Source organism: Zonotrichia leucophrys, chromosome 2, assembly GCF_028769735.1.
Source record: "Zonotrichia leucophrys gambelii isolate GWCS_2022_RI chromosome 2, RI_Zleu_2.0, whole genome shotgun sequence".
NCBI lineage: Eukaryota > Metazoa > Chordata > Aves > Passeriformes > Passerellidae > Zonotrichia > Zonotrichia leucophrys.
In genome coordinates this window covers 131,420,921-131,448,897 of record NC_088171.1, presented here as the reverse complement: position 1 = coordinate 131,448,897, position 27,977 = coordinate 131,420,921, and the positions used below count along the sequence as shown (strand labels likewise).

The window sequence follows — 27,977 nt, the reverse complement described above, 5'->3', positions numbered from 1 at the left end:
CAATGAAAGTATTTTTGCAGAATTTTGTTTTGCCACATCAGGCTGTCAAGTTTTGAAGGATCACTGTATCCATCCTACAGATGTAAGGGACTTAAGCAAGAAAGGGAATGTTAGCAACAGAGTGATGAGCAAAGCTAAAAGCTTCTAATCCAGTATTTTATTATTTGGTCATACCAATTCACAACTGCAGATGTGGTTTGCTCCTTTTTCTTTTGGTAAACTGAGTGTTGTGTTTGGCAGACAAGCATGCACAACAAAAGGAAAAAAGCAAACCTTGAGGCCATCATGCAAGATTCTGTACTTTATGCAGAAGGTTACACAACAGGCTCTGAATTTCATGCCTTATACCAGTATGTGCCTCAAATTCACACCACCATTGAACTACAGAAGACTAAGCTCCAGGTTTTCAGCCAGTAAGGGCCAGTATTTTCTCGATACAAATCAGTAAAAACTAGAGCATGCTTTAGGTGATGATAAAACCTGTGAGAAGTTAACTATGTTAAGTGCTATGTTGTTTAAAGAACATCAGAATACCACTTTTACTCTTTAAAAGAATAAAAAGTCTCAAAAAGCTGAAGTGAGACAGTCATCATGGTTTACATGAAAATAGTTTTCAAGGCTTAACAATGTACATGGTGTAAAAAGTTCGTGGAAGGAATCATCTATATTTTCCATTTTTACAATATATATCTGCTTAGATACACAGGATATTACATGCTGCTGTCTCACAATACCATTGTAACATCAATACTGGTTCAGTATGGCTGTCCACATGACAACTGATGAATGAATACTAAATCCTCTTTAACTTAAGAGAGCAACTAGCACCAACAGCCTTGAACATTTCTTACCTCATTCTACTACTGCAGAAAACAGCTGTATGATGAAAAGAGCAAGAATCAAAAGCTGGAATGAAGACTGCATACCACTAAGCTAATGTGTAATGTATATGCTCACAGGAAAGATCCGAACATTAGCTTGTTAACATTTAGAAAGAATTCTTCCAAGATTTTTATAGTTTGACATGTTTATTTTAGTTGGATGATCAGACTCAATGAACAAGCTGAAACAGTATTCCTCAGCCCCACAACTGCCTCCCTATGGACTTCTACAACCAAATGTTTAAAATATCAGAAATATCTGGATATTTGCATGAAATGATTCAACAGTTACTTCTTGTTCCATGCTTCCCTTTCTTGTCTTTCACGGATTACTTCTTTTAGGTATGGTTCAAGATAACGGTGATCCTGAAAAAGAAGAGATATATAGAAGAAATATATTTAAACTTAAAGCAAGGTGCAGAAACACCTCAAGTCATTCCTACAGATTATTTCTTTCTCATTCATTCCCAGGTTTGCCTAAACAAGACGTATCACAGAAAGCAAACAAACAATCTGGCCTTACTTACCCTGAAAAGGCAAACTTTGTATCTGCCGAGTCTGTGATGACAAGTTCTCAACTGCAGCAACCACTAACTCCTAATGCCTCATCAACATTAGCAGGCAAAGTGATGCTTCCAGCTGTGCCTTTAGAATCAGTGTTCCTTTTGGCAGATACTCAAATGTACTAGATCCACTTTAATTAGTTCAAAGTCCAACAATAATACTCCAGATAATCTCTTTTTGAGCATAACTTCTAAATAGCACTGTAAACTTGTATTTGATAGAACACTCCGAGCATATTTATCACTTACAAACCAAACTGCTGCTTGAGGAAATATGTCACCAATTATTCAAAGCAGCAGCTACCTAAATATGACCTGTAAGACCAAAAGAAACAGCCTCTGCTTATTCAGAGATGCATTAATACCTTTATACTCTCCTATAGTCAAAAGCTTGACGATAAAATTCCTCTCTGCCAGCTAATCTGGAGAAAGCTGAGGTGGACAGTGATGCAAAGTCTGTCAACCAATTCATTACCAAAAAATAAAATTTAGTTACATCTGATAAGGAAAGTGCAGTTTGTTTTTCTGAAGTACAAGGTGACACTTATTTTAATGCATTATTTCCCTTCATATTATTCTTCTTTGGCACCTTCATGAACAAAAGCTTTGGCCCAAGATTTTCTGCAAGATTAAGAAATTAATCAGAAAAGCAGGAGACCTGCTTTAAGAATTCCAAAGCTATTTACATTGTATCTGTTTATCCGACAGCTTAGAAGAAATATTTTGTCTGAACACAAACAATGTGCTGTGATTCTGAGGTGCAGCTTAAGCTTCTGTCATCTTGAGAAAAAAATAGTAATTCAAACAGAAAACCAGATTTTTAAACTGCAATCAAAAGTGTTTTCCAGAGGTATTCCATGAGCTACTGACTCATTCACTACAGAGAACACGTAAACATGTGTCTCCCCAGAGAATGAAAATCCCCATCACCAGTCCCAGCAGTGCCATTCAGGAGCTGCACCCTGGGAACACTGCATGCACGTACCTCCTCATACTTCACCCACTGGTCTTTGGGAAGGATCTGATGTTTCAAGCTCAGGTCCAGCGCTCGCTTTATGCGGAACACTCTCTCGTTGTACAGGTGCTCTGGAAGTCTCTTCAGTGCTTCTTTCACATCATCATCTTCATACAACATATCATCCCGCATTAACCCTGGCCAAGGAGAATGTACAGCACCACTGAATAAACGCTCTTCAGTAAGATTTAGGATTGACACATGTACCGTAGGCAAAACACTTCCAGCACAAAATTATTAAGAAAAGTCAAACTAATCCAGGAGAGGCACTGATTGCTCAGAGAACGTGCAATCCTAACACAGACTCAATTTACTTTTTTCACTCCTTTTCCTAAAGAGGAATAAGGAAAATGGGTATTTGATGCAATGTGTTTCATGAGAATATACACAGACAGAACAAAACTTCTCTGGATCTAAGGGGAGGATGTCTGTGCATCTAATTTTGTATCTCTGTTAAAGATGACTGTCCAGGTAAAGGGTTTTTGAGAGCTCTGAATCCATTAGAGTCAGTCAGCCACAGATGGGACTCCTTCAGCGCTGAAGAATTTTTCTCTGAACTGCCTTGTTCATGATGACCAGATCTCTGCTGACTATATGAAGCTATGGAAACCCAAAGCTCTATCTTGGTGTGTGAGCTCCAAATCAGAAGTTAAATCAGAGAGAAACACCCAGACTTCTCAAAACCGAGCACACTTGCACGCCTTCTGTGAAACGAGGGATTCTTGAAACTCAACCAACCTTTCTGTAAGGTTCAGTATTAACAAAATAGGACAAAACATTACTTCTGTGGCATTCAAGGTGATTACTACAACATACCTACTGACTTGTGGTGAAAGGTTTTCACCTCATGTGACTGATTTGGCAGTAGTGTCTCAATAACACAAAAATTTCCTTTGAGTCACATATTTTTAAATTCCATTTTGTAATTTAGTTCAAAGAAAAAGAGAGCACTGCTGCTAGTTTAATCACTATATTAAATTTGGTGCTTCTCTAGTTTTTTACTCGCATTTCCAGAGAAGCAGCAGAAGTAAGAATTTCAGCAGACAGGCACTATAAAAGAGGAATTAAGCACTACATCTCTGGAGGAAGGATCTAAGCTACTTGTTTACAGTTTTCTTGTAATTATTTTCTAACTTCTCCAGGGCAAATATGTTAACTTCCTTTAAGAGATTTGTTTGTATTGTGGTGAGCAATAAATTGCACCATCTGAATATTCAGATTCTTGTCATACAGGAACTGTTCTGCCATCTAAATGGTTGAAATAAACTTGGTAACCACTCTGAATAAACCGAAGGCAATACCATTTAGGGACCCTCTTCTCCTTAAGGAAGCCCTGTTTTGACACCTATTCCAGCACTGCGCAGGCCAGAGTGATGCCAGCTGAAGTTATGGTGACACAAAGGGCAGAACAACGACAACAATCCTTTCTGCACTTTGGATACTCTGCATAAGCACTGCAGATAGGCTGACTGCTATCAGTGGGAACCTCTCCAGCTCCAAGATCAGTCTGTGGGTTAGAAGACACTGGCCAGTGAAAGTGACTCAGTGGGGAAATGTAAATAATTGAGTTTTCAGGACTGCTTTGTGAAAACTTTTTCAACTGCCCCAGCTTGGCCTTAGCTGTTACAAGTTAATTCACTGAAACATGAGCAAACACAGAAATAATGGAAATAACAGAAATAATTGAAGGCATTGCCACCTTTTTTCTCCACAAAAGTAGTAGCTAGTTTTGATCAAAAGGACTTATGCCAACCTGCATGTACATATGCCAGCTATGAACCATAACTAGTTTCAGAACTGTTACATTTGCAGTTTTTAAAGCTCAATGAAACACTTACCATATTTGTTGAACCCAGCTGCATTATAGTACCACTTGCAAAGCCTCTCAAACAGGCGACCACCTCCTGCAACTGAACATGCAAATGGACATGAACATCAGTTGCACAGCAAGGTAAAATTCAACATTTACACAGTACTGTGCAGTACACAAATATCTGCTGGCCTCCAACACATGCAGCAATGTAACATTGCATCAAGTTTGAATTTGATCATACATGACTTGGCCTCCACTTCTCAGTATCCCATAACTGACACTGAACTCAATACATACAAGAGTTTAACCCATTTCACTTAATCTGAACGTTAGGCTGCTTTAAGACTTGGAAAAATGCTACCAATTCTTCATCAAAGACAGCAACAAAACTCTTAGACTCTGTAACACTTACATGAGCCAAACCCATAGTGTCTGCATAAAGCAAAACCATCAGGCTTTTCCAATAATTTATCTAGGTTCCTTGGCTGTCGCTATGTGAGTTCAAGCCCAGCTATTAACATACTGTGAACCTTCTGCTCTCCTCTCCAGATACTTGAATGCTATTTCTTTTTCTAGGAGCTGCCAAAGTCAATCATGAAATCCACACTAAAACCTCAAAAAAACCCCAACCAAACAAAAACAAATTAATCAGACCAAAAAAAAAACCCCAAAAAACCCAGACTTCCAAACCACATATAGCACGTTCCTGTAGTTTGGGACGGCAGAGGTGCTTTTACACATAACCAAATACCTCAGCAAGGGGTCTAGAATGCCACGAACGGCACGACACGGGCAACGCAGTGCGGGCGAGCTGTTTTACGTGACTTTTAAGTCATCTGTCTTACCAGGTCATCCCCAAAACACCCCAAAAGAGCTCATTAGAGCACTGCCTCAGCAGGTTGCTTAGTTATCCCTTCGTCCTTCAGGGCCAGACAAGGAATAACCTTAGCCCGACTGCGCGCCGAATGGGTGCCCGCACAGGACAGCAAAGCCCGAGGCCCCTCAGGAGCAGCCCAAGGCTTCCCCCGGTGCTCCCGAGCGCTCTCTGCGCCCACACAGCTCAGCTGTGGGGGCCAGGCTCCCCCCCTGCCGCGGGAAGGCCGCCGAGGAGACTCGCCCGGCGGCTCTGGAACCGGCACTCCCCGTCCCTGTCAAGGGCACACGGTGCACACCGGCTCCCCTCTCCCGGTCACGGCCCGCCTCGCTGCCCAGCGCGGGCCGAGGTGAGCCCAGAACCGCAGGCGGGAGGGAGCAGGGACAGACCCGGCCCCGCCGCCCCCTCAGCGCCCCTGCTGCCCCTCAGCGCGCCCGCCGCCTCACCAGGCGCCCTCGCCGCCATCTTGACCTCGGCGCCGCGCGGCCTCCTGGGTACAGCGCGGGGGGGGCGGGCCCGCCAATGCCGGCCCGGCGGCGGCGCCTGCGCTCTGGCCGCGGGGCAGGAATAAGTGACAGAGGAAAACAATAGCAAAATTAAAATTCGCTTTGTAAAGCACGATAAGCAAAGCAACAATAGGTCACGCCAAGGAACAGAAAGCTAGCTCTGCTCAGGTATCGCAGCCGCCAGGTGAGCGGGTGGCACAGAGCGCTGCATCTGCCCAGGCCTTCCTGCAGGAAGGGACCACTGCCGTCTGAAAAGAGACAAAATGCAGACGTCGGGGGGTGAAATAGGTAATAGGTAACGCAGTGGGTAATTTCAGCAAGAAAAGTTTGTGGTTTGTTTTCTTTTTAATCTTAAAGCCATAAAGTTTTTGTCATGATCCTCAGAAAGTTCTTCGATCCCCTCTCTCCATTTTAGCACTCCCTTTAAATGTTTTGTGTCCATTCTTCATCGTGGTTCGGGGAAGCTATTTCAGCAGCAGCTTGTGAATTCAACAATTCAAAGAAACTGGTTTCGCTCTGGCAGCAATCATTCCTACATTTAAAATTATTAAAGGAATTTATAGCTCAAAGTTTGAGACATTCAAAATATACAGACTCTGTAATACAATTTCTGTTCAATGGTTTGTCACATAGTAAAAAGGCTAGTGGAGAAAATCTGCAAAAGTTAACTCCAACATTATGAACCCACATATTTTCTATTAACATTTTTACTGTAAACATTATTTTTTACAATATTATTTGAAAATCATAGTTTATTATTAGCATTTAATACAGTCAAAAATCCAAGTAAGCATATTGGACTTTGGACACTTGGAGTTAAAAGGAGGAAATGGAGGGAAGTGCTTAGTCAGCACATTTCAGCCACCATGAAATGCGTTATGCATCTCCACCAACAACAGTCTATTCAATAGAGTATTTCAAGCAATCTTTCCAGGCCAATGGAACAGAAAACATGAGAAAAAAGACAAAAGAGATCATCTCAGATATATATTGCAGACAATGAATGTGGTTTTTCAATGTCTTTCAAGCATTTATTTTTCTAATTCTTAATTTGGATGCATAAGAATTTATCCAAAGTCATACTCCAGAGATCATTACTATTCTCATTCTTTAAATCTCTTTAATCTTACTTTATTTGCTACCTACTACCAGAATTTAGCCTTTTGGGTTTTATTCTGCTGTGTGCATAAAAATTGCTATTTTTAGCTTCAACAGTGAGGTTTTAAAACGTTGGGGCATTTTCATTAAATAAGTTTAAATCCCAGTTAAAACATCTGGATTTCAGATTTCCTGAGCTATTTTTAATGAAGGAATTCAAACTTCTAAACAACATCAAACAGTTCTGCATGTGGATTTAGGCAGCTTTTTTGTTTTGTTTGGAAATTTGTTTCACAAATACACTGTGAAGCATTTGATAATTCCATATTAACATGCTTTGTTTAATGATAAGTTTAAGTATTTTCAATATTCCCATTGAATGCCCAATGTCAGAATTTATTCCAGCTTTTACAACTGACCAACTCTCATCACCTTAATATATACTACAGCCTCTTTTCACATGGTTACTTGTGTATTAAAGCCACATGAATCTCATTGGTGTGGGGGGGAGAAAACCTGAACACGGGGAAAAGTAACTAAAATAAAGTTCTTCTAGATTTCAGGGATAGTAACATCTTTTTTTTTTTGTTTGTTTTTATAATTTTCCTAAATTCCATTTGCTGTGGGTTTTTTTGACATTTCTAACCAGCTTCTAGGATACCAATTTCAGCAGCCAGCTTTGGCAAGAAACACCTTTGTAACCTATTGATAAAATGCCTTTCTGTATGAGGAGCTTCACATATTAATGGTGTGATTCTTTCTACCATACAAGGAAAAGAATAACATTATTATTATTAGCTCAAGCAAGTAAACACATTACTTCACTATCACACTATCTTGCTATTCTAACTTTTGGGGAAGAGAGTGAAAGGAGAAGATAACAGAGGGCAAGACTGGAAAACTGGCTCGTAACTTACTCCCTATCTCCCAAAATTCTGCCATTATCAAAAGAAAAAAAAGAGGAATTTGAATTTACCTTTCTGTTAATGTGCTGCATCATCCACTCTGAATTAAGTTAGTGATTAATTACAAGGCTTGCATTAGTAGCAATCAACATATTGGCTCAATCCTTCTGAAATACAGTTTTAGGCTACTATAAGTATTACTGTAATCCTTTAAATCCTACGCACTTCATAAACAATGACTTCTTAAACCAGTAATTAAAAAGTTAAGAGACCTTAAAGGGAAGTAGTTTTATAAAGTATGTTTATTTTGCAACTTAATTCTACAACTTTTTACATGTGTTACTAATCAAAGTGTTTTTAAGAAATTTTCGAAGTCCTGCATAGAGGCTTTGGCAATCTCTGTACAAAACACCTCATCAGGCAGGGATACCAGCTGATCCAGGGAGATGTAGCTGGGCTGGGCTGGGTCATACTGGGCTCTTCCCAAGAAGGCAAGAAACATATGCCTCTCTCTGATTCGTAACAGCTTTGAGTTGAAAACCTAAGAAAGAAAAAAGGGAACCATTTTTTAGGTTGTCTAAATTTCAGACCCCGAGGCATCAAAAATTATAGCTGTTTTTAGACAAATTGAAGCTCTAGGAAGCAAACAAATAATATGCTTATTTTCCTTTAGTTTACGTCAAACACCAGGTAGGTTACATTTATATATAAATTATCTAAACTCTAAATAAATACTCCAATACAATATGCTGACATACACAACAAAAACCAGGGAGTGATACAAAAAACCTAATGTGCTTGAGAGTTGTTTCTATATAACAACTCTATTACTTTGTAATTACTGTGTAATCACAGCCAAGACAGTGGAGGCATTCAGTAACAGGGAGCACTTTTCCTCTAGCTTTAGACAGATTCAAATAACCACAGTTACAATGAAGAAATGAAGAGGTGACCACAGGGCATAATGCAAATAGCAAACTGGCACGGTGGCAAGGGCAGAGGTGACTGGATGTGACTCCTGTCATGATAATGTGGCCAAAAGGCACAGTGTGGTGGTTCAAAGCAACCATTTGTCTTCTGCTGCACAGCAATGCCTACCTTTGAAGATACCTGCCACAAAAAATAATCTAGACAGACAAAGATGAGAACAATGGTAGGGGAAACACAAAAGAAATCAGCACAACATTTGAAAAGAGAAGGAAGTGGGGAAGATAAGACGCACAGTTAAGTCGTAAAAGCAAAGATCTAAGTTCATTCCTGAGCAGTACAACTGAACAGAGAGAGATGCTACAGAGGCAATATTGATGAACATATGAATGCCACGGAAAGAAGAGATTTTACTAAAAAAGAGACTCCATTGATGGAAGAAGAGTTCCATGAGGATGCAAACTAATTTGAACAAGGAGGGAAAAACAAAACTACTGTTCCTACTCTGCCTTCTTGAATTTTAAGAGGCAGTCAAAATAGAGAAGAAATTAAAAAAAAGAAACACTTAATCACCATTTGTAGCTGACAGAATGGTTACCAGAGCAACTGTAACATCAGATAGAATTTGAAAAAAAAAATCCTCTATACTTCCTATTTTTAACGTTACTGTCAATCAGGATAAAAGTGAGTATCGATGGAGATAAATATGTATTTGTGAAGGCACAAGTTAAGGCCCAACCATAGGCAGACTGATGTGCACTACCTGTATCCTGGAATTCAGTTTTCAAGGGTGAAAGGGAAGAACAGGAAAGAGAGGGAGAGACTGTGCCAAGAATAAGGAATAGAGGAAACACACACCTTACCAAACAAAAGGAAGAAAAATAATGAGGTGAACCACCATAAAGCCAACAATAAGACAACTGAGAAGAAGTGAGCAAAACTTGTGGTCATTTACAGATCAAGGAGGGCAAAGTGACAAAGTTGAGCATAAAAGCAAGCATTCCTTGTTAGGTAAAGATAGATTAAATAAGCAAGATAATAAAAATCCTGAGGAATAGTTTTATTCCCCCGTGCAATTTTGGCTTTCTAGCCACTTAGATTCTCTACTAGACTTGCTTTAGAAAGAAAATTACTGCAGTTCAGAAGTTGAAATTTCTGCTTTCATTTTTACCTTATAAGAAGATAGTGCAACTGCATGTAGGCATTGAATGAAGTGACTAACACTTTTAGCTTTCAATTTGTGAGGAAATAGCAGTAATGAGGAGGCAGGAAAAAACCCAAAATAGTAATCAAGAAACAAATCTATTTTCAATCCCGTGGTATTTTAGCAATTGCTGCAGCAATAAGAAGACCAAGGATAATCTAATTGTCTAATGGACAGAACTTCTCTTACCTTTACACTGTATTTTCAGATCCTACAATTTCTAAAGGTTATTTTTTAAGTAGACAAACCTGAAAGAAATGTTTATATTTATATATATAATGTTACCTAATGAACAGACCTTCTTCATAATCTGTCTTCTCTCGTGTCTCTTAGGTAAGATTTCAGGAGAAGCAAATCCCTAAGCAGACAGTAATCTCTCTTGCATGAACACAGAAGAGATGAGCATGACTACCTCTGTTAAAAACCTTAAATATCACAAGACTGTGGGCAGTGATGTCACATGTGCTAATGGAAAATAAGCAGCAGTTCCATCTTCAGTAATTTCTGGATTGCTAATAAAAGTTATCCCAATTAGAGTAAAAGCCACAGGCTAGCTGGAGAATTCACTTATGTTCTGCACAGAGCAAGGCTCCACCTTCAGCACATCAGTGAAGTGCCTGTGACAGGAGCACCTACAATTTATTCCCAGATCAACAGCTCACCTGAGGAAAGCGAGTAAGCATGTGGTGGGGAATGCCCATTATGTTGTGTAAGTAGTCAAATGTCTGTTTGAGTCTCTTTTTACTTGCAGTTAAAATCTTGGGAGTTTTACACACTATCTGTTGAATTTCATTACGTTGAAAACCAAGTTCAATTTGACAAACCTGAAAAAGAGCACAATTTTATCTTTGCAAGTCAGTTTATTTTACAAACAGCAAACTCAGCTTATTTTAATGTGTCACTGAAATAAAGTAATGCAAAATTCTTCTGTTCTTTTTTACACAGCAACAAGAATGAAAACCAGAAAAATATCTGCCACTTCAGTTCTTCTCAAGTCAGACAATACAAATTATTTAGTGTTCTAGATTAAAGTGTAATTTGTTTATAAAATATCCCCAAAATAAGGATAACTTCTGTGAATATTATGTATTTTTCAGTTTGTCTGAGACACGAACAAAAAAGCCACGTCTCTATATGTATGGCAGTTAAAAGCATAAAGATTTTCCCCAAAAAGTCCTGTATCATTTTCAATACCAAGCTGTCAAGAGACTTTCTTTCTGTGGAGCTGTTGAACTCTGTAAAGCACAGCAATCTAATAGGTAGTGCCTACTTTTGCTAATGTATACAAGGTACATTTTTTAAAATAGAGAGTATAATTTCTATAGTTTTCAACTTAAGACTGCTGAACCTAAAAGAGATGTGTAGAATACATAGTGTATTCGATTTATTCTATAGTTCAATAAAATCTAAAGTAAGATGTCTTTTTCAGAGACTGACTTGACTTCAATTATGATTTCCCAAAAGGAAAACAAAACACATTTTTTCAATAAAATCATGAGCACTCCTCCCAAAGTGCAGAATGGCAAGCAATTCATTGAGTTGTTGAGAAAGAATTCAGCATACAAGAGTGTCTGTTAACTCAGTCACTTCTTCTATCCTCCAGTGACACTTACAAGCAGCTTGTTTTCAGTCATGAAGTGGGTGTGCTTGCCAGCTAACATAACCAGACTTTCATATCAAACTAAGGTACTTCAATTGGCAAGAAGGTGGTGGTTTTGTTTGCCCAGTTTGATGTGCCAAGAGTGCGGCTTTTTTCCAGAACTGCTTGTCAAATATGAAGGGGAGGGCTTAGAATCCAGGTTTTGAATTTACCTTAGGACTTCCAAATCCTTACAGGGAACTGTTTCTAGAGGCAACTATAATCAGGTCTTTCAACTCCTCATTTTAGCTTTTCTGCTTTATAAATATTTGTGCACCACACAAAATACCAATCAACTGAGACCACGTTCAAGTATGGAAATAGGTGTTTGCACATGAGTACCTTCCACGGACCTGAGCTGACAGGGGTAACTTCCTGCATCAAGATACACAACCAGAGTTAAGACCCCGTGTTAAATCAGTGCAGAGGTAACTGGGGCAAGAATCTTGAGCTTTTATTTTCTACTCTGACATGGAACAGCTCCCTCAACATGATCAGTGAGCTCAAGTGTAAGCTGCTTTGACTGCACTCAGTCTGACAGCAAACATGTTTAATATTCAATAACTCTCTAGGCCACACACGCTAATATCCTTATTGTGTAAGCCTCGGCAATAGTCAACAAAGTATGTATTATTCCCACAATAGGAGTGGTAATGAAAGCTTTGACAGGTTTTACCCTGTCAATGAATCTCTAATTGTGCTTCATTAAACCCTCAGAGGATGGACTAAGCAATCCTTCAGCACATTTAGTCCATGACTGGTATCTTACGACAACCAAGATCAGCTACTGTACTTGTTTCTAAATAACAGTCCATGCAGAATGAGGGATGCAACCTGATCACTTCTGAACTGTTAGTATGAGATTTCAGTTTCCAAGTACTGTCCTCCCACCACCAGTTTAGGACATACAGGTTTGAACACAGATTCTGAATCCAACCTCCTGAAAAGCTTGAGCTTTTAAGAATTAGTAGATTCCAACAGTGGGGACCTAAAAATCACTTCCTTTCTTTCCCTTTCTTACACATTTTAAAAATAGAGGTACTATGCTGTATTTCTTGGTGGATAAACAAGATAGTCACATAGAACTAAAGACCTCAAAAACACATTCATTATAATAATGGCTCCCCAGCCTGTGGAAACAATGTGTGTTTAAAAGAAAGCGCTATTAATTAGAACAGTCTGCTACTTTCCAGTCTCCTCCCTTACCACACACACATTTCAGATTGCAAGACTTTTAGTGTTTAATAGTTTCAGAACAGTGAGTCTGCCTGAAAATTATACATTTTGATTTATACTTATTTGTTATAGAATAATGGAATTTCACAAATTGTTACACTACATCATGCTGTTTGGCCTCTATGGCTTTACAGCACAGTAATTAAAGCAATACACTTACATTTTCAGAAGGGTAAGGAATCCCCATGGGTTTGAAGTTATTTACCCAACAGTTGTTAATAATGACCATCTGCTATCAGCCAATAGGTGTCAAATGCACATTTTGGCAGGCTAGTTACCTGCCAGGAGAAAAATAATCAACTGCACATTTCTTGCTCCTAAATACTCACGGACAATCCAAGTTAGCAAAAAACCATAATAATTAAGGGGAGGGAAAAAAAGACTTGAGTATTTTTCTACTCATTAAAAGTGGGTAGCCATTTATGTCATCATATAGCAACTTTTGGCAGGAAGGCAATGCATCGGAGTAGAAAAGAGAATAAGGTAGTGCTCCATGCATTGAATGAGCTTGCATGCTACAGAGGAAAATACATGGTTTAACAGTTACTTTATATCACCACCAAAATTATTTCATTAAATTCTTTCTGTACACAATCCCCTACAAGAATTTTATCTCCTGACAACTCTTCAACTATATACAATACACTTTTAATATCTATTCATAAGCTCACCTGAAGATTTTCTTTTACAGGCTCTATTTTGCCAGTCAGTAGCCTTGGAAGACGAATTACCAGATCCTTTGTCTACAATCAGAAAAACACATAAATTAATGAGTTTATGGAAGGCTTTGAAAGAAAGATCCTATATAAACTTTTTTTTTCATTTCATTTTGTATTTCATTTTATCTCTACACCAAAGATGAATTTGCATGAAACAGCAGTATGTTAAGACGCAAAACATTACTCAAATATGTTCTTTTAGAAAACAAAAAATAATACAATGTAAAGCTGATAGGAAGAGGGAGTAAAAGCATGCATCAAAAGGAGAAAGTAAGCTCAACTACTCAATTTCTCTCAGCCCTCAAGTTGTTTCTTCCTATCTTTTTTAAAAAAGTAAACAACACACCACCCAATGGAAGCTATAAAAGGGTTTTTAGTGGCAGTGGAGCTAACTTCTGAATCTGGTTAGACCACAGTGTAACAGCACTACAAGAAATACTCCACATTCCCTGAAGTGTCTGATTACTTGCAGTCCACCCTGAGTACAAGGTGGTGGCTAAACCTTTTTCCGAGATGTCTCACCTCAAATATGGAAAGGCCAGCAAGAGAGCACTGTAGCAGCTATGACTGTTCATAGCAGCTAACAGAAGAACCCAAGATTCCACTTGGAATTTGGTATTCATTGCAATCCCCACCTACTGCAGGACACAACTAACACTGCCCACTTACTCCAGGACAGTCCAGCTACTACCTGCCCTGAAGATCCAAAGCAAGGTGCTGAATACACACTAAGTATGTAATATGGTATGCAACCATGAGCAAACACAGAGGTCACTCTTGGTGAGCTGAGCGTATGATTTGGCATTTATCTTGATAAGATACTCACAAATTAGACTATTTTTATAATTTTTAAGTATGTTGAAGTACCTTGAAGAGATGAAGAGCATCAAATAATTTTCCAGAAGTTAAAAGAGCTGCTTGCTGTTTCAGTAATTAATTCAGTCCTCTGACCCACCTCAAATAACAGAACTGGACATACACATGCTTATTTGATAATAAACTGTAGCAGGTCATCTTCAGAAGCTGTACTTCAGGTCCTCTGAATGTCAGGTGTCCATATCACTTCCACAGACAGTTAAAACCATGTTACCCTCCTATAACCCTCTAGTGACATTGCTGGTGTTAACACAATGTTTGTTGATAATCTCCAAACACTTTGGAGTATTCATATTGCAAGACCTTACAACTGTCACTAACAAAATACCTGAACACTTCAGTCTTTACCTTTTTTACACTGAGACCAAGTTCATTTTTGAAGAAACCCAGTCTGTTATCCAATCTTTCCACTGAAAACAACAGCAAATATGGAGCTCTTGAGACCATCTGAGCAATTTCGGACTTACCAAATTTTTTTGATTTTAGGTAAGCCACTCTAGAAAGAGAACAAAAACAAAATAAAATCCAGTGATGAAAATTATATTGCCTCCATTTATTCAGTGATCACTTAAATTCCTCAATGATATCTTATAAATGGACAGATGTTCTAGCATTAACATGCAACCTTGCCAAAAATAATTAAGGTGAAATCTGCAGTTATCGTAAAAGCAAAATACCCTCCCTTCCAATTAATTAGAAGTAAAATAAACCTCAGAGCAGAATGTCAATACTGAAGACAGATTTTAATTCCTTCCAGCTGTACTTAAGCAGATAACAATGTTAACCTACAGTTAACTACTAGTCTGTCTCCTAGACTGCAAACACATTAATAGGGTATGGACAAGAAGATATATACAGCCTTTTGCTATTTTAATGAATTCCATTTCTACTGCTGAAGGAACGGAGTCTATACCTCATACACCCCTGTTTTGCCAATAGCATTGGAGTAGAAATATCATACAAGGATGCTGTGTCTGGAGATATTGTCGAAAAAGGCATTTCTACATAGGCTGAAGTTGTGTTTGCCCTATTTTCAGTCACTGGTCTAACAAGTGAGCAACAAACATCTGGTTGTCAGGAGGCAAGAGGAGTTGACTAAGGTTTTGATATTTAACAGAGCTTGCTTTCCTTCCTTCTTTCCAAGTCAAAACTTTTTCCAAACTTTGTTTTCAGTGAAAGTGAAATCCTATTTCAAGTCCCACTTGCAGTAGATGATTACCACAGCTCCCAGAAGAAAATGCTTGAAGAGGACAAATACAGCACACCAAGTAAAGAGACACAATTAATCCACATACGACCATGTACTAAACAACTAAATTACAATTTGGAGAGGCTTCTTCTGGTTATAGATGAAAGTAGTTGCAATATGAGAAGTATTTGCAGTCAGATCAACTTAGAGCATACAAGAATTGCCTTATCTGGTAGTAATTAAGATAATAAATGGGTTGCAGAATATTCTGCAGAAGCAGATATTCAGTAAAAAATGGGCTTTTTGTTAAACTATGTCTTGTGGAGAGGAAAAAAAATAAAATTACCTTCCAGTCACTCAACTTCCCTCTTTCCACAAATCCTCAGAAATTATCACAAGCCAAAAACTCCCAGATGGAAGATATAAAAACAAGCTCCAGAGGACCAATTCCTAACTGAGCAGGCACCCTGACACAGAAGGTAGCACCCTAGGCTCCAGACAATGACAATGGAATTGGCACAGCTTCCAAGCATCCCAGAAACAGCTAAATGAGCAGAATAAAAATCAAATCTTTTGGCTGTCCCGACTCCACTTCTTTTCTGTTAACAAGTCATTAAGATTCACACTTGGAGTGTTTCTTCCTGGAAAGGCAAGAAACTTAAAAGAGGAATGGCAAGATTGTAGTAACTTGACTGTAGAAACTAAACTATTAAAGGAACACAGCTATCCAACCTGGCCAAAGCCTGAGATACATCTGTGAGTGCTGGCACCAAGGTCAGCCCTCATTCCACTACAGGGCTCAGCAGTTCTCTGTAGCATGTTAACAGTTTTAAGTCATCATTAACACCAGCATAAAACAAAGCATCTGGTGCAGCTGCAGTACAGACACTGATTTGCAACTGTCAAAATTGCTAGGAATTATGGAATGTTTTGACTTTTACAGTGTTTATCTGAAGTCAAATGCCAAACCTATTGAAATTTTGTTTTGTTTCCTGGCAACATGGGATCCATAGCAATAAAACATTCCAGAGTGATGTAACCAATACCACGTCCATCTGCACCAAACTGTTTATGCAAAGGTGATACTCAGCTTTCAAAAGACAGCTATTTGAGACACATTCACTTCACAGCCTTTACAGCACACACACTTACTTTAAAGCTTGCAGGAAAGCATTCACCAGTGTCAAACTTACAGAAGAATCATACTGCAGAAAATTAAGAAGAAATTGAATTGCTCTGTTTAGCCCCTTCTTTACTAATCAGCCAGTGCCACAGGAGTGTCACTGAAAAGAAAATCTGACTTAATGGAAGAGTTAAGATATTTATCACAAAAAAAACCCCAAGCCTCTCTTCAGAAGAGCAGTCTGGTCTGATACCTAAACTCAAAATTACTTCTGGAAAAATGACATAGGGTATTTTGAATATTCTTTCTGAAAGGCCACTTATTGAACACAAGATCAGAAGAACAGAGGAGAAAGAAGTTAGGTCTATGTTATACAAGAGTCTACTCTTGTGCCTGTTTCTAAATATTGGTACTTTCAGATTTCTGTTTCAGATAGAAATGCTACTACATGCAAGAGCCAAGATGACAGACTTTTTCTCTGGAGTACTGGGAAGTTTTGAGTTCATTAAACATGCACATACATACAAGAGTTGTTCTGGGAAAAAAACTATCAAATTAAGAATAATATTACAAATTAAAGTCCATTTTAAGGACTGAAGAACAGTTGAGGGCCATAGAAGTGTGAACAAACACACACACGCAAATTAGTTCACTGTAGTGTTGTGCTGAGTTTCAGCTGGACAACAGGAAAAAAAGTCACCAAAACCTCCTGTTGCTATTAGATGTCAACACAGAAGAAATCTAGTCTGCTTCTTTGATTGCAGAATTCATGAGGTTTCATATTGTGGCTGAAGAGTTTAATATTGTTCTACAAATTTATGTAAAGCCTCAGGGATGTCATTTTGGAAAGGAAGCTGACACAAGTAAAGAAAGTGGCCTACAATGGCAAGCTGCTTCCTCTGTGGCAGAGAGACAGAGATGGGCAGTAAAATTTGTTAATAGGCAGTTTTCAGGGGGGTGAAGGTGTTGACTTATGATATCATCACACATTAGTGCCAACAGATGGGGAGGCACAAGAATATACAGCCAGGGTAAGAAAGCAGTAAGAGTAAGAAAGGAGGCAGCACAGGTTCTTTCAGACAAGGTTAAACCACCTGGGAAACCAGATCTTCAAGCCAAGGGGCTTAACACCCTGCTACTACTTGAAAGGCTTACCTGGTTTCTAAAGCTTCCAGATCTTCACCAAGAATGTATGGATTTTTGGTCAGGAATGGTCCTAGTTGATTGTCTTCTACACCCACATCCTTAAGAAACAGAAGTATTTTTTTTACATCTTTTTCAAAGTCCAAGGTCAGTAAGAGCTGACCTGCCTTTTGACGTTTCTCCACTTGGGATAAGTCAACTCCTACAATAAACAAAATTAGAAGTTGTTTTAATTAAACACAGACCCTGCTTTCTCTAAGTGTTTCCCAAAGGCATGCTGGAATTTATAGGACTACTCAATTTTTTGCACTGATTTTGCATACTTTAATTACTCAACACAGCAAAGCTATACCTTGTATATTGTGGAAAGACTCCAGATAAAATAAGCAGTCATTTTAGAAGCTTTTGCTGAGTTTATTTTTTGAAGAAAGACCTTTGCAGTGAAACCTGCATGTGCCACATTTAGAGACCTGCTCTTGTTGCACAGAAGTATGTGCACATGAAATTTCCAAATCTGTTATAAAAGGGGAGATGACAATTTTGCAATGAAGGGCTTTTGTACACTGACTCACACATGACAATTTCTTACTATATGGGGACAGATTCCTCCTCTCAAGTATTAATTTCTCCAACCTCTTTCCAGTCTTCCTTGCACGTTTGGGGAACAAGGTGGTGAGAAAGCTTGAACTTGGGCATCTCTGTAGTCCAAATTTTTTTGACACTTCCCTCTTGCCTCTCCAGTGTGCTGTGCCTCACTCCTAATGTTATGCATAGCAACCATTTTCTTTCCTTCCAAGGATGAAGAGCTGCAGCTTGTTTTGCAGCAAATCAAAGCATTTTTAACCAGCCCAAAAGAAGAAAGACCAATTAAATTAAATTACACAGTGATTCCCACCTCCTGAAGCTGTGGGAGATGCCTCCTTCTAACACAGCACTAAGGGACTAACACCAGCCAGCTTTGTTTCCCAGCAGTATGGCACTGCTAGTGACACAGTCCCCTCCTTTTGTCTGTCTACCCTTGTTAACATTCTGCAGCTTTTCACCATTGGTCACTGTTCCCATTTTCAAGTTTACAAGGTAACCAGTAAGAGCAAAGCACAAATGGCAGGATCTGCAAAGCTCTGCATAGGCAGAGCACACAAACAAAATCACACATACCTAGGTGGACAAGTTTTGTAAGGGTTTCTGAGTGATCAACGTAATCTCGGAGCGTGGAGGACTGAATGGGGAGAAGTGGTTCTGCAATGATCTGTACAGCTTCTTCCTCAGAAATTACTTCCAGAGCAGATGAAGGTGGGATGTCATCCCAGTCTGAGGAAAAAATATAGAAAACCCAAATGCATTTTGTGAAAGACAAAGCTTCTCCCACCAAATGCTATACAGATCTCTTAAAATCCTTTCCAAAATGCAGGAACACTGTGCCATGTGATAAACAGCCAGCCTACTATTTGAAAACATGTAAACATAAACTCTGCTCCCAGTTTTTGCCTCTGTTCCATCTCCTGGTCACTGCCCATCAACTTTTACTCATACGGCCAAATCTGAGAGTTGTACCCAGCAAGCCTGCCAGTCTGCTGCCTAGACACTGCAGACAAGAGATCAAATCACCCTCTGGAAAAGGATCCTCTTTCATGTCCTCACAAATGCATTCTAGCCTGATCACAGCCAGATAAAAGGCTACTGCCAAGATTATTTTTCATAACCTGACCAGCCCACTACTTTGTGGCTCTCCTGAAAATGCAGCCTGGAATGCAGCTGTTTTAACTTTCAATGTATTTCACAGCCAACTCCAGCCAGGCTATTATGTCTTATCCATTACAGAAAGGCAGCTGACTGCCACTATCTCTAACAGCAACAGGAATAGCTTCCTACTCAGTAAGGTTTCAAAGAGAACATTATTATGCTTGTTTTCCCCCAAGTGTTCCAAGTCACAGAACTCAATGTCTTTAAAAAACAAATTCTCTAAACAGATCTATTTTTCCATAGATAGGATCTCACAGCAGCAAGATTAAGATTGCTGTTTGCAGGCTAGCTCCTAGCATCCAAATCAACCATCAGTATGATTACTGATCAGATGCCCTGATTATAAACTCTTTGGGAGGGGATTTTCAGTGCTCTATACCTTTGTAAAATGGCTTCTGAGAGACCAGGGTAACACTCTTCCAAGTCAAGAAACAAAGGCACACTAAAACTCTACATGTAACTCCAAAGTAATTAGGATGTGCCTAATGCTCCAGGAAGAGTTGCACACACTAGCTTGATAGCTATTGAAGGTCTTGTCTTTTTCTAATAGCCTCAGAAACAAAAGCACAGTACAATGCTTTCAGCAACATTTACACATTGAACAGGAACTCTCTAGGAATATATAGGAATATCAAGTGTTGTTTTTTTTCAACTTCTTGGGGACCAAAGCAATATACAATTAGGTCCATTCCACATGCATACATGTCTTTTATTGCCACTTTAAGGTCCTTACACTTCCTATTGGGAATCATACTTCAAGTTACCAAAACCCCCCAAAATTATCAATTATGTTTACTCCATTATACAGACTGACAACTGGGCAAAATGCTACACACACACATTCTCCAGTCAGTCTGCTGGCTGATAACAATCTGGCAAGTGGATAAATTACATCGCAGGTGCAGCCACAAACCAGCTGGCTGACCCATCACTATGGTGCAGCACTGTTTCAGAACCACCTACACACACAGATCTCTGATGCAGGTCTGAGCCACCCCAAATAATAAACTCTGTATAATCCAGGCTGGCTGGGCTCAAAGCAAAATCTGAACATACAAAGCTGTTCAGTAATTCAGAGCAAATTTCCTCAGCATACCTAAAGTAATTTGAAAGGATGGAAATATTATATTTTTGTTTAGATATAAAAGTAGGGGTAAAAAGTGAGTAAATTTCCTCAGGGCAACAACACCAAGGCGCCGCTGCATTTATCTCCTTTCGTGTCCTTTCCTCAGAAGACAGTTGGGTGAGCATTTTTCATCAGAGCAGCGCTTGAGGAGGCTTCACACCACTGCCTCCTGTTGGTCCTTACTGATCCCTCAAACCGTGGAGTGTGAGCTGCTTCAGGCGTGCGATCTCCCAGCCTCACTCAAAATAAAAAAAAAAAAAAAAAAAACCAAAACAAAAGCTCCCACAAAAACAAAACAACCGACCAAACAAAAAAAACACCAAAACAAAAAATCCCAAACCAAAAACCTAAGCCAAACAAAAAACAAAACAAAGAAAACCCAAACCCCCCCCTAAAAAAAAAAAAAAAATTAAAAAACACCAAAACTAAACACCCAAAAACCCCCAAACCGAAACCCTTTAGTGTGTACATCTGCGAGGGAAAGACAAACAGATGCAGGTAGGATTATGAAAACTCCTTCAAAGAGCAGCTCCAGACCTACATTTCTACCCAAAACATTATACCTTTATCTCACTTTAAAGGTATTCTTTGCATGCCACATCGACCATAACTATCTGAATTAACTATGGAGCTAATCAGAAGTGAAAGTCAGGAACTCCAGATACATATTTTAGGCAAACAGGGCAAAAAAGGAGAACCCAGTTGGGGCTGAACCACAGCATACTGAAAACATAATTTGAGGATTCGGGAGAAATTGTATCCTTTAAAGCCTCTTACCTTCGTCCAGTATTTTTGCATTCAGATCAGGTAATATTTCTGGTTTTGCTTGTTCCTGTTGCACTGAAGGCAGGTTACTTTCGGGAGCAGAGAAGGCTGCATCCTTGGCGCAGTCGGGCGGGGAAAAGCTCCGTGCGGACAGCCGCCTGTGCCCCTGCAGTCCGCACAGAGCCGCCTCCCTTTCAGCGGGCAGCACAGCCCGACGGGCCGGCTCAGGGCAGGCCCGTGCGGGGCAGGCGGCAACCCCGAGCCGCCGAGGAAGCTCAGCAGCAGCACGGGCCGTGCTCAGCAGGCAGCCCCAGCGGGCGGCGTGCCGAGCCCACACGGCCATCACCCACCGCAGCACGGCATCCTACGGGCACGAAAAAGCCGCGGGGTGACTCGGGCGCTGCCCGCCTCGCCGTATAGCCGGGAGCGTGAATCCCCCGGCGTTACAGCAACCCCTCGCTACAAAGCGCCACCTACGGACTTCAGGCTTTAAACGCGCCACAAACGGAGGAGCCGGGTCTGAGGCCGCCGCCCGCCGCCCTCTAGGACAGCCGTTTTCTCGGGAGCACGGGGAAGCCTAGCCAGGACCTAAACCCTCCCGGGGGCACGGGGCTCTCCACGTAAAACCGCACAGGGCGGGGAGGCCGAGTCGGGCCGCACCCGCCGTCCCTCGCAGAGCTCCCCACGCCGGTAGCCGCTGCGCGCAGCCTGCGGGAGAAGGGACAGTGCCACCCGGCCCGGGAACAGCGGGACCCACCGGGGCCTCACCTGCGCGGCACGGCACGGCACGGCACGGCTCGGCGCGGCCCACGTGTGCGCCCCGCTCCCCGGCCCGGCCTGGGCGACACCACTCGGAAGGAAACGGGGGGGAGTAGACAGCAGCGTCCTTCTCTCCGCGTGTTATAAAAAGGCGGTATGGCGCAGCCAACCCCCCCTCCCGCGCTCCGTTTCTCTCTCCCTCCCTCGCCTCGTGGGCGCGGCCGGGCGAGCTCCGCCCCTCGGCGCGGCGGGCGCGGCGCTGCCCCGCTCGGCCCGCTCGGCTGTGCGCGGCGGGACGCGGCACGGGCGGGCGGCCGGGCTGGTTCGGGCCGCGCCGCCCCGCACATCCACAGCCGCGCTGAGACGAGGGGAGAGAGGGGGCGAGATGGCGTCGTGCGTGGGGAGCCGGACCCTGAGCAAGGACGACGTAAACTACCGCCTGCACTTCCGCATGATCAACGAGCAGCAGGTGGAGGACATCACGCTAGAGTTCTTCTACCGCCCGCACACCATCACCCTACTCAGCTTCACCATCCTCAGCCTCATGGCCTTCGCCTTCACCAGGTGCGCGGCCGCCGCGGGGAGCCGCAGCCCCGCCCCTGGGTGCCGGCAGCCCCGGCATTCCCGGGCAGGGAATGGGGAGGGTCGGTGCCTGGCCCAGGGCGAGCAGAGGCAGCGCGGCTCCGGCTGGGCCGTGCCTGCGGTGCGCTCCCCGGGCGGCTCCTGCAGCGCCCCGCGCCCCCCGCTCGGCAGGCCCGTGCTGAATGGAGAGCGGGCGTCCTGCCCTCCTTTCCAGAGCGGGCATCATCCTCACTGCGGGTCCTGGGAACTTGGTCATCGTTCTGGGGATCTCTGCTGAAGTCTCTACTAAAATGTGTGTTTCAAGGAGTTGCCAGAAATGGCCTTTATTAGGCTATCGAGCAGCCCCGCGGTGACATCACTCGTGTAGATGGTTTCCCAAGCGTGCGGTGCACGGCAGTGGCTGTTCTGTGGCACCGCTTCTGTACCCCACGTTGTCTGTGGCCAGTCTCGGGTGGGCTCAGGCCCTGGCACGGGTGGGCTCAGCACGGGTGGGCTTAGCAGGGCTCAGGCCCTGGCATGGGTGGGTTTAGCCACATCCTTGGCGCACCACAGGGAGGGAGGGTTCTGTGGGCATCACCCCTGCAGTCATCCGTGGCCATACTGCCAGGAACGGACAGGTTTTTCAGGAACGTTGCTTTGAAAACAAGGGGTATAGCAGTGCAGTCTGAGGGGTATCCTGCATGTTTTTTGAAGTTGTGCATGCTTTTTATTGCCCTCCACTGGATGTGAAGATGATTGTATAATACTCCTGCAGACTAAGTTGTGTTGTATGTAGGCAGTGATTCCTGTGAGGTTTTGGCTAGGTAGTGCAGTGCGTTTTAGACTCATTTAAACTTTTGTGGCACTGTGTGTACGCAGTCATGGATTTCAGTGGTCTTGTGGCTTAAACTCTGATTGTGGCGAATTCCCCCTTGAAAGCGACCTTAAAACATGAATTTATGACAACTCTCCATTTGATGTAAGAAGGTTATTATTTGTCACTAAGCCTGATGCACAGTTCAGTGTGTAATCTTGTCTTATTCTAAGAATCAAATGTTTAGTTTTCATAGCTGTGAAATAATGGCCAAGCCTGGCTTGAGCTGAGACAGGGGTGTAAGGAAAAGTAACATAGTGTAACTGCAAATGGTCTGAGGTGTGCCTTTTCTTGTTTCAACATGTGTATGGCCCCAAGGGAGATACTTTTGGTGAGCACATCCCTTGTTCTACTTGGATCCCTTCTTAACTCCAAAATCAGAGACGTATTTCTGTGCTCTGTTACAATGTTTAATTACAGACCTTTGGTACAAGTGCTCCTCGTCCCTTTGCCTCATCACTTTTCCCCTGAAGGGCTAATTTAGGTCAAAGTTCTGACTCACTGAGAAATTTTCATCACAGTGTCATTCTGGAGGATTAATGGATTGCTCACCTTTGGGGAAGGAATTTTGCCATTAATTCTTTCAAGCAGAGGGTGAGCTAAGAAGCAATTTCAGTGCTTTGGAGTCTTCCAGGCCCAAATAAAATTGCTTCACTTCTGGGATGTTTGTTTGCATTTTTCCAAGAGGATTGCTGGTGTGTCTTTCTGACTGACTTCTTCATTTTCATTTTCTTCCCTCTGTCTATCTCTGCCTCACTTCCTGTGTTTAAATACCAGTTGACTTCTGTTTAACTCTTCTCTATTTCTCTTCTTCTCAGGTTGTAGAAGGTACTCTAATTTTACTTTCTCCCCTCTCCTCCTTCTGCTATTTTCAACTATTGTAGGAGTTTCATAGATCTGATTGATATCAGACTGCTGCCTCTGGGCCTCATTTGGGACTCTTTGAGAGACTGGGGAAGAGGAGATACTTTCTCACATGCTTTTACAGTCTGTGCTCCTTTCCATCAGCTTATTGCATTGAGTCTACACTGACTCATGCAATTAAGGTGATGTTTAAGTTCATTTTCCCACTTCCTGGGCACAAGGCCCTGTAGACTTCCCTGTAAGGTGTCACAAGTGATTCTTTGCTTCCCCTGTGCTGTCAGTTGTTCCGTAGCTCTCCTGGGCACTTTGTTGAGTGGGGGACTTTCTGTGATTGATTCATGCTGATGTTGTGAAGTAAAATTTATTTTTTCAGGAACTTCGCCATAGACAGAGGAAATTCTGTGTTCCTTAAATTCTTGTCTCTTCTATAATTGCTTTGTGTCAGAATTATGTGGAGAGTTCTGAGGAACTTAGAAAATGCTTTTCCCTTGTGTGTAGCAAGCCATACATAACATGAAGTCCTCCTTAGGATCACTGAGAGCAGCTGCTACTGTTTTTGAGCTGACAGATAAGGGTGAAACTGGGCTTCAGATAGCAGGAATCTTCAGGTATAATGATAGTAATAATAATAATCCAAAAGGAATGTGGTTTTTAATTTTTCTATGTTAAAGTGGGTAATAGAGAGTATTCTGTTCTTTAAAGCACATCCTTCTAGTGCTTCTGACAATGGCTGCAGCTTCCTTGGTTGTTTCCTGCTGAATGAGCCAGACAGAGGCTCCACTGCTTCCATCCTGTGCCTCGGGGCAGAGGTGGGGAGTGGCTCTAGCTTTCCCTGTCCTCTTCCACCCTAGATGGAGGAGTGTGGCCCTCTCTGAGTCCCGAGGCAGCCTGCAGGAGTGAGTCCTGGAGGGATATTTTGTGGGACACAACAGGACTGAGGAGGGTGACAGACTAGTGGCTTCTGGGATGAAGCTGCCTGGGTTTGTGGAAGCAGGAGTAGGACCTGTAGGATGTAGGGCTTTTGTCTTGCATGTCCCTTGATTAAACTGGATTATTTAGTTGTATTTAGGTTTGGCTGAGTTTATGGAAGATGTTTTTCCTCTTTCTTCCACGTTCCAAATTTAGTGTCCTAGCTATTTTTTCCTCAATTGAGTTCCCCCCCCCAGCTTTTTTTGGTGACATAACAACTCATTCGTTGACATTTTTGTAATATACTGCTCTGGAGAAGAACAGAAGAGGGATAAAGATTATGCGGTTTTTATGCTCTTTGTTTTTTAAAATTTCTTCTCTGAAAAGCCACAGAATTGATAAATGCCCTTATAAAGTGGGTTAAAATTGAGAATTTTCATCTGTCCACCCATGTAAGCATTAGAGACCTTGCTTCTGCTGCACGAATGCTTGTATTTCAAAATCAGAGTCAACAATTCTTGGGCTATGTAAGGAGATGATTTAGTACATTTTCCCAATTGCAGCTTGTTATGATTGCATCTTTCCCTTTGGCATTCCCCAGAATAGTTCTTCCAGGTAAACACTATAATTCTTACACCAGCTAGTGTGCAGCAACAAGTTTCTTGCTCACACCAGTTCTTACCTGCTTCTGGCAAGAAGATTGGGTGTCTATCCCTTGTGAAATCTATCTGCAAGCCAAAGTAAAATGCTTTGCCACTCACTTGGAATGAATTGCAGCTTAACCCTGCATACATCTTTGTTGATTTTGGGGGAAAGTGGTGCCAATATGACTAGGAGAGCTTTTCTGAAGCTGAGCAGTACTCAGAATCCTGATATGCAAAGGGAGGACCTTTAGTCTCACCTGGTGCAGCAGTTAAGTGATGTGATCACAATGTCTTTCACTTCTTTGTTGGCTGTGATGAATTGATGTGATGTAGTTATTTGTTCTATCTAAAAGAAAAACAAACCAGTTCATCCTCTTGGTGGCAGCCATGACAGAATGTTTCAGTGTGTTATTTACATGTGTTAAAAGAGGGATATGCTTTTGCTGTCTGAGGCATCAGAGCTGGAGGCTCTGGCCAGGAAGTGCTCTGGATGGCATAAGTCTTGGGATTGCCAAGGGAGCCTGAGTTAAGCTCTGGGACCTGGAGTTTATGGCTGGTATAAAGTGTCAGCCTGTGCAGCATGGCTGCTGGAAAATGACTGGTAAGGCTGAACTCAGCTGGTTAAAAAAAATGCTGTGGGAAGTCCCTAAGGCCTGCAGAGAAACCATTTGTGTTTAATGCACTTTTTCCTTCCATACATTTAAACTAACACAGTGCTTAAATGCCTCACAGTGATGAAAGCCTGCTGTGAAGCTGTTAAGATTCAGTTTTGAGGAAAAGAAAAATAATTTGGCTAAGTGAGAAATATTTTCTAACTGCAGCAAGTATCTAATGTGGAGAGCATTTATGCTGTCATGGATTCTTTACTGAACCACCCAGAAATATGACAGATGCTCTTCCAGGAAGAGCTTTATACCTTCAAAGTTTGCTAGGAATTACTTTGTTATTGTGTTGTGGATAAATAAACAAATATACTCAAATGAATAAACTGATCCTAAGTGCATGCTAACTACCCAGACAGTAAAACTTTGACTTTAGTTGTAGTGGATATTATGAAATATTCACTGTTTATACTATGATAGACTGAAGTTTGGTTTTTTGTATTACTGAAGTATCCCAGAAGCTGTCTGCTAGTTAGTAAAGTTAGGGGAGAGTTATTTTGTTAATCTTCTACCTGCCTGAAAAGAAAGGGCTCTGTCAAGTTTGCCTCAGCATTCCAAACTGAATTCTTAGGTCTGTCTTCTGGCTATAATGTAACAGCAGCCCAAGTGATGTATGATGCTATACTCAGAGCTTTGGCTTAATAGATCTTAAAGCAATTGATATTTTTTTTTGGGTCTTTCAAGTTGTGCTGTGTCTCTGTTACAGATTCTAAGCTGTACATTCATTATTTCTAAAGACTGATTATAATAATTATTTCTGCCCTCATCTCAGGCATTTGGTGTTGAGAATAGGCAAAAGGAAGTGAAGGATATTGCAAGTAGCACCAAAACAGCAGAAGGAAACCTAGGAATTGCATCCAGGCTTCCAGAGGTTTTAGTTTAGGTGTAAAAGTTGCTGTGTAAAAGTAATTCAATGATGTTTCTGTAAGTATTAAAGCAGGAAAATTTTTTTTCACCTTATGTTAAATTTGATCATTATTTCTACACTCACTTCTAACAATGCTAATGGCTTGCATGTGTTTACTAAATATTTAACCCTCTTGTAAGAAAGAGACACCCAGAAGTGTAGTGTGAAAATCATTCAGTGCAATTACTGTCTTAACTTGTAACGTAATGGGCATGCATATTTCTTATATTTAATTTCCTTATATTCGTTATTTAAATAATATATCTTGAGAGCCTTTTGACTTCATCCTTATAATGTACTTTAATACTGTGTTGTCTGTTTCTTTAGGGATGATTCTGTACCAGAGGATAATATTTGGAGGGGTATCCTCTCTGTGATTTTCTTCTTTCTAATCATCAGTGTTCTAGCTTTTCCTAATGGTGAGTAAGGTTTATACAGCTTGTTCTTCATGT

At 41.3% G+C, this 27,977-nt stretch overlaps 3 protein-coding genes across 4 annotated transcripts in view; 1 reads left to right on the top strand and 2 right to left on the bottom strand.

Moving 5' to 3' along the window:
* Positions 1-135: 135 nt before the first annotated feature.
* On the bottom strand, positions 136-5,739 carry LOC135444577 (cytochrome b-c1 complex subunit 7). Its single transcript, XM_064706461.1, has 4 exons — positions 5,593-5,739; positions 4,298-4,369; positions 2,430-2,596; positions 136-1,247 (listed from the first exon to the last, which is right to left on the bottom strand). Exons 1-4 carry the CDS (start codon positions 5,609-5,611, stop codon positions 1,170-1,172), a joined length of 336 nt encoding a protein of 111 aa, XP_064562531.1. The 5' UTR covers positions 5,612-5,739; the 3' UTR covers positions 136-1,169.
* Positions 5,740-7,939: 2,200 nt separating this feature from the next.
* Positions 7,940-22,243, bottom strand: MTERF3 (mitochondrial transcription termination factor 3). Its single transcript, XM_064706459.1, has 8 exons — positions 22,114-22,243; positions 21,358-21,709; positions 18,870-19,022; positions 17,724-17,913; positions 14,605-14,752; positions 13,333-13,404; positions 10,449-10,610; positions 7,940-8,196 (listed from the first exon to the last, which is right to left on the bottom strand). The coding sequence occupies exons 2-8, from the start codon at positions 21,686-21,688 to the stop codon at positions 8,002-8,004; spliced, it is 1,251 nt and encodes a 416-aa protein (XP_064562529.1). The 5' UTR covers positions 21,689-21,709; positions 22,114-22,243; the 3' UTR covers positions 7,940-8,001.
* Positions 22,244-22,345: 102 nt separating this feature from the next.
* The window catches only part of PTDSS1 (phosphatidylserine synthase 1), a 28,294-nt gene continuing 22,662 nt past the window's right edge, over positions 22,346-27,977 (top strand). The window contains exons 1-2 of one of the 2 annotated variants that reach the window (XM_064706458.1): positions 22,346-22,668; positions 27,853-27,944. In XM_064706458.1, the coding sequence (XP_064562528.1) occupies positions 22,490-22,668; positions 27,853-27,944 (271 nt within the window). In that variant the 5' untranslated portion in view covers positions 22,346-22,489. The remainder of the gene's footprint in view (positions 22,669-27,852; positions 27,945-27,977) is intronic. The other variant, XM_064706457.1, reaches the window with a different exon arrangement.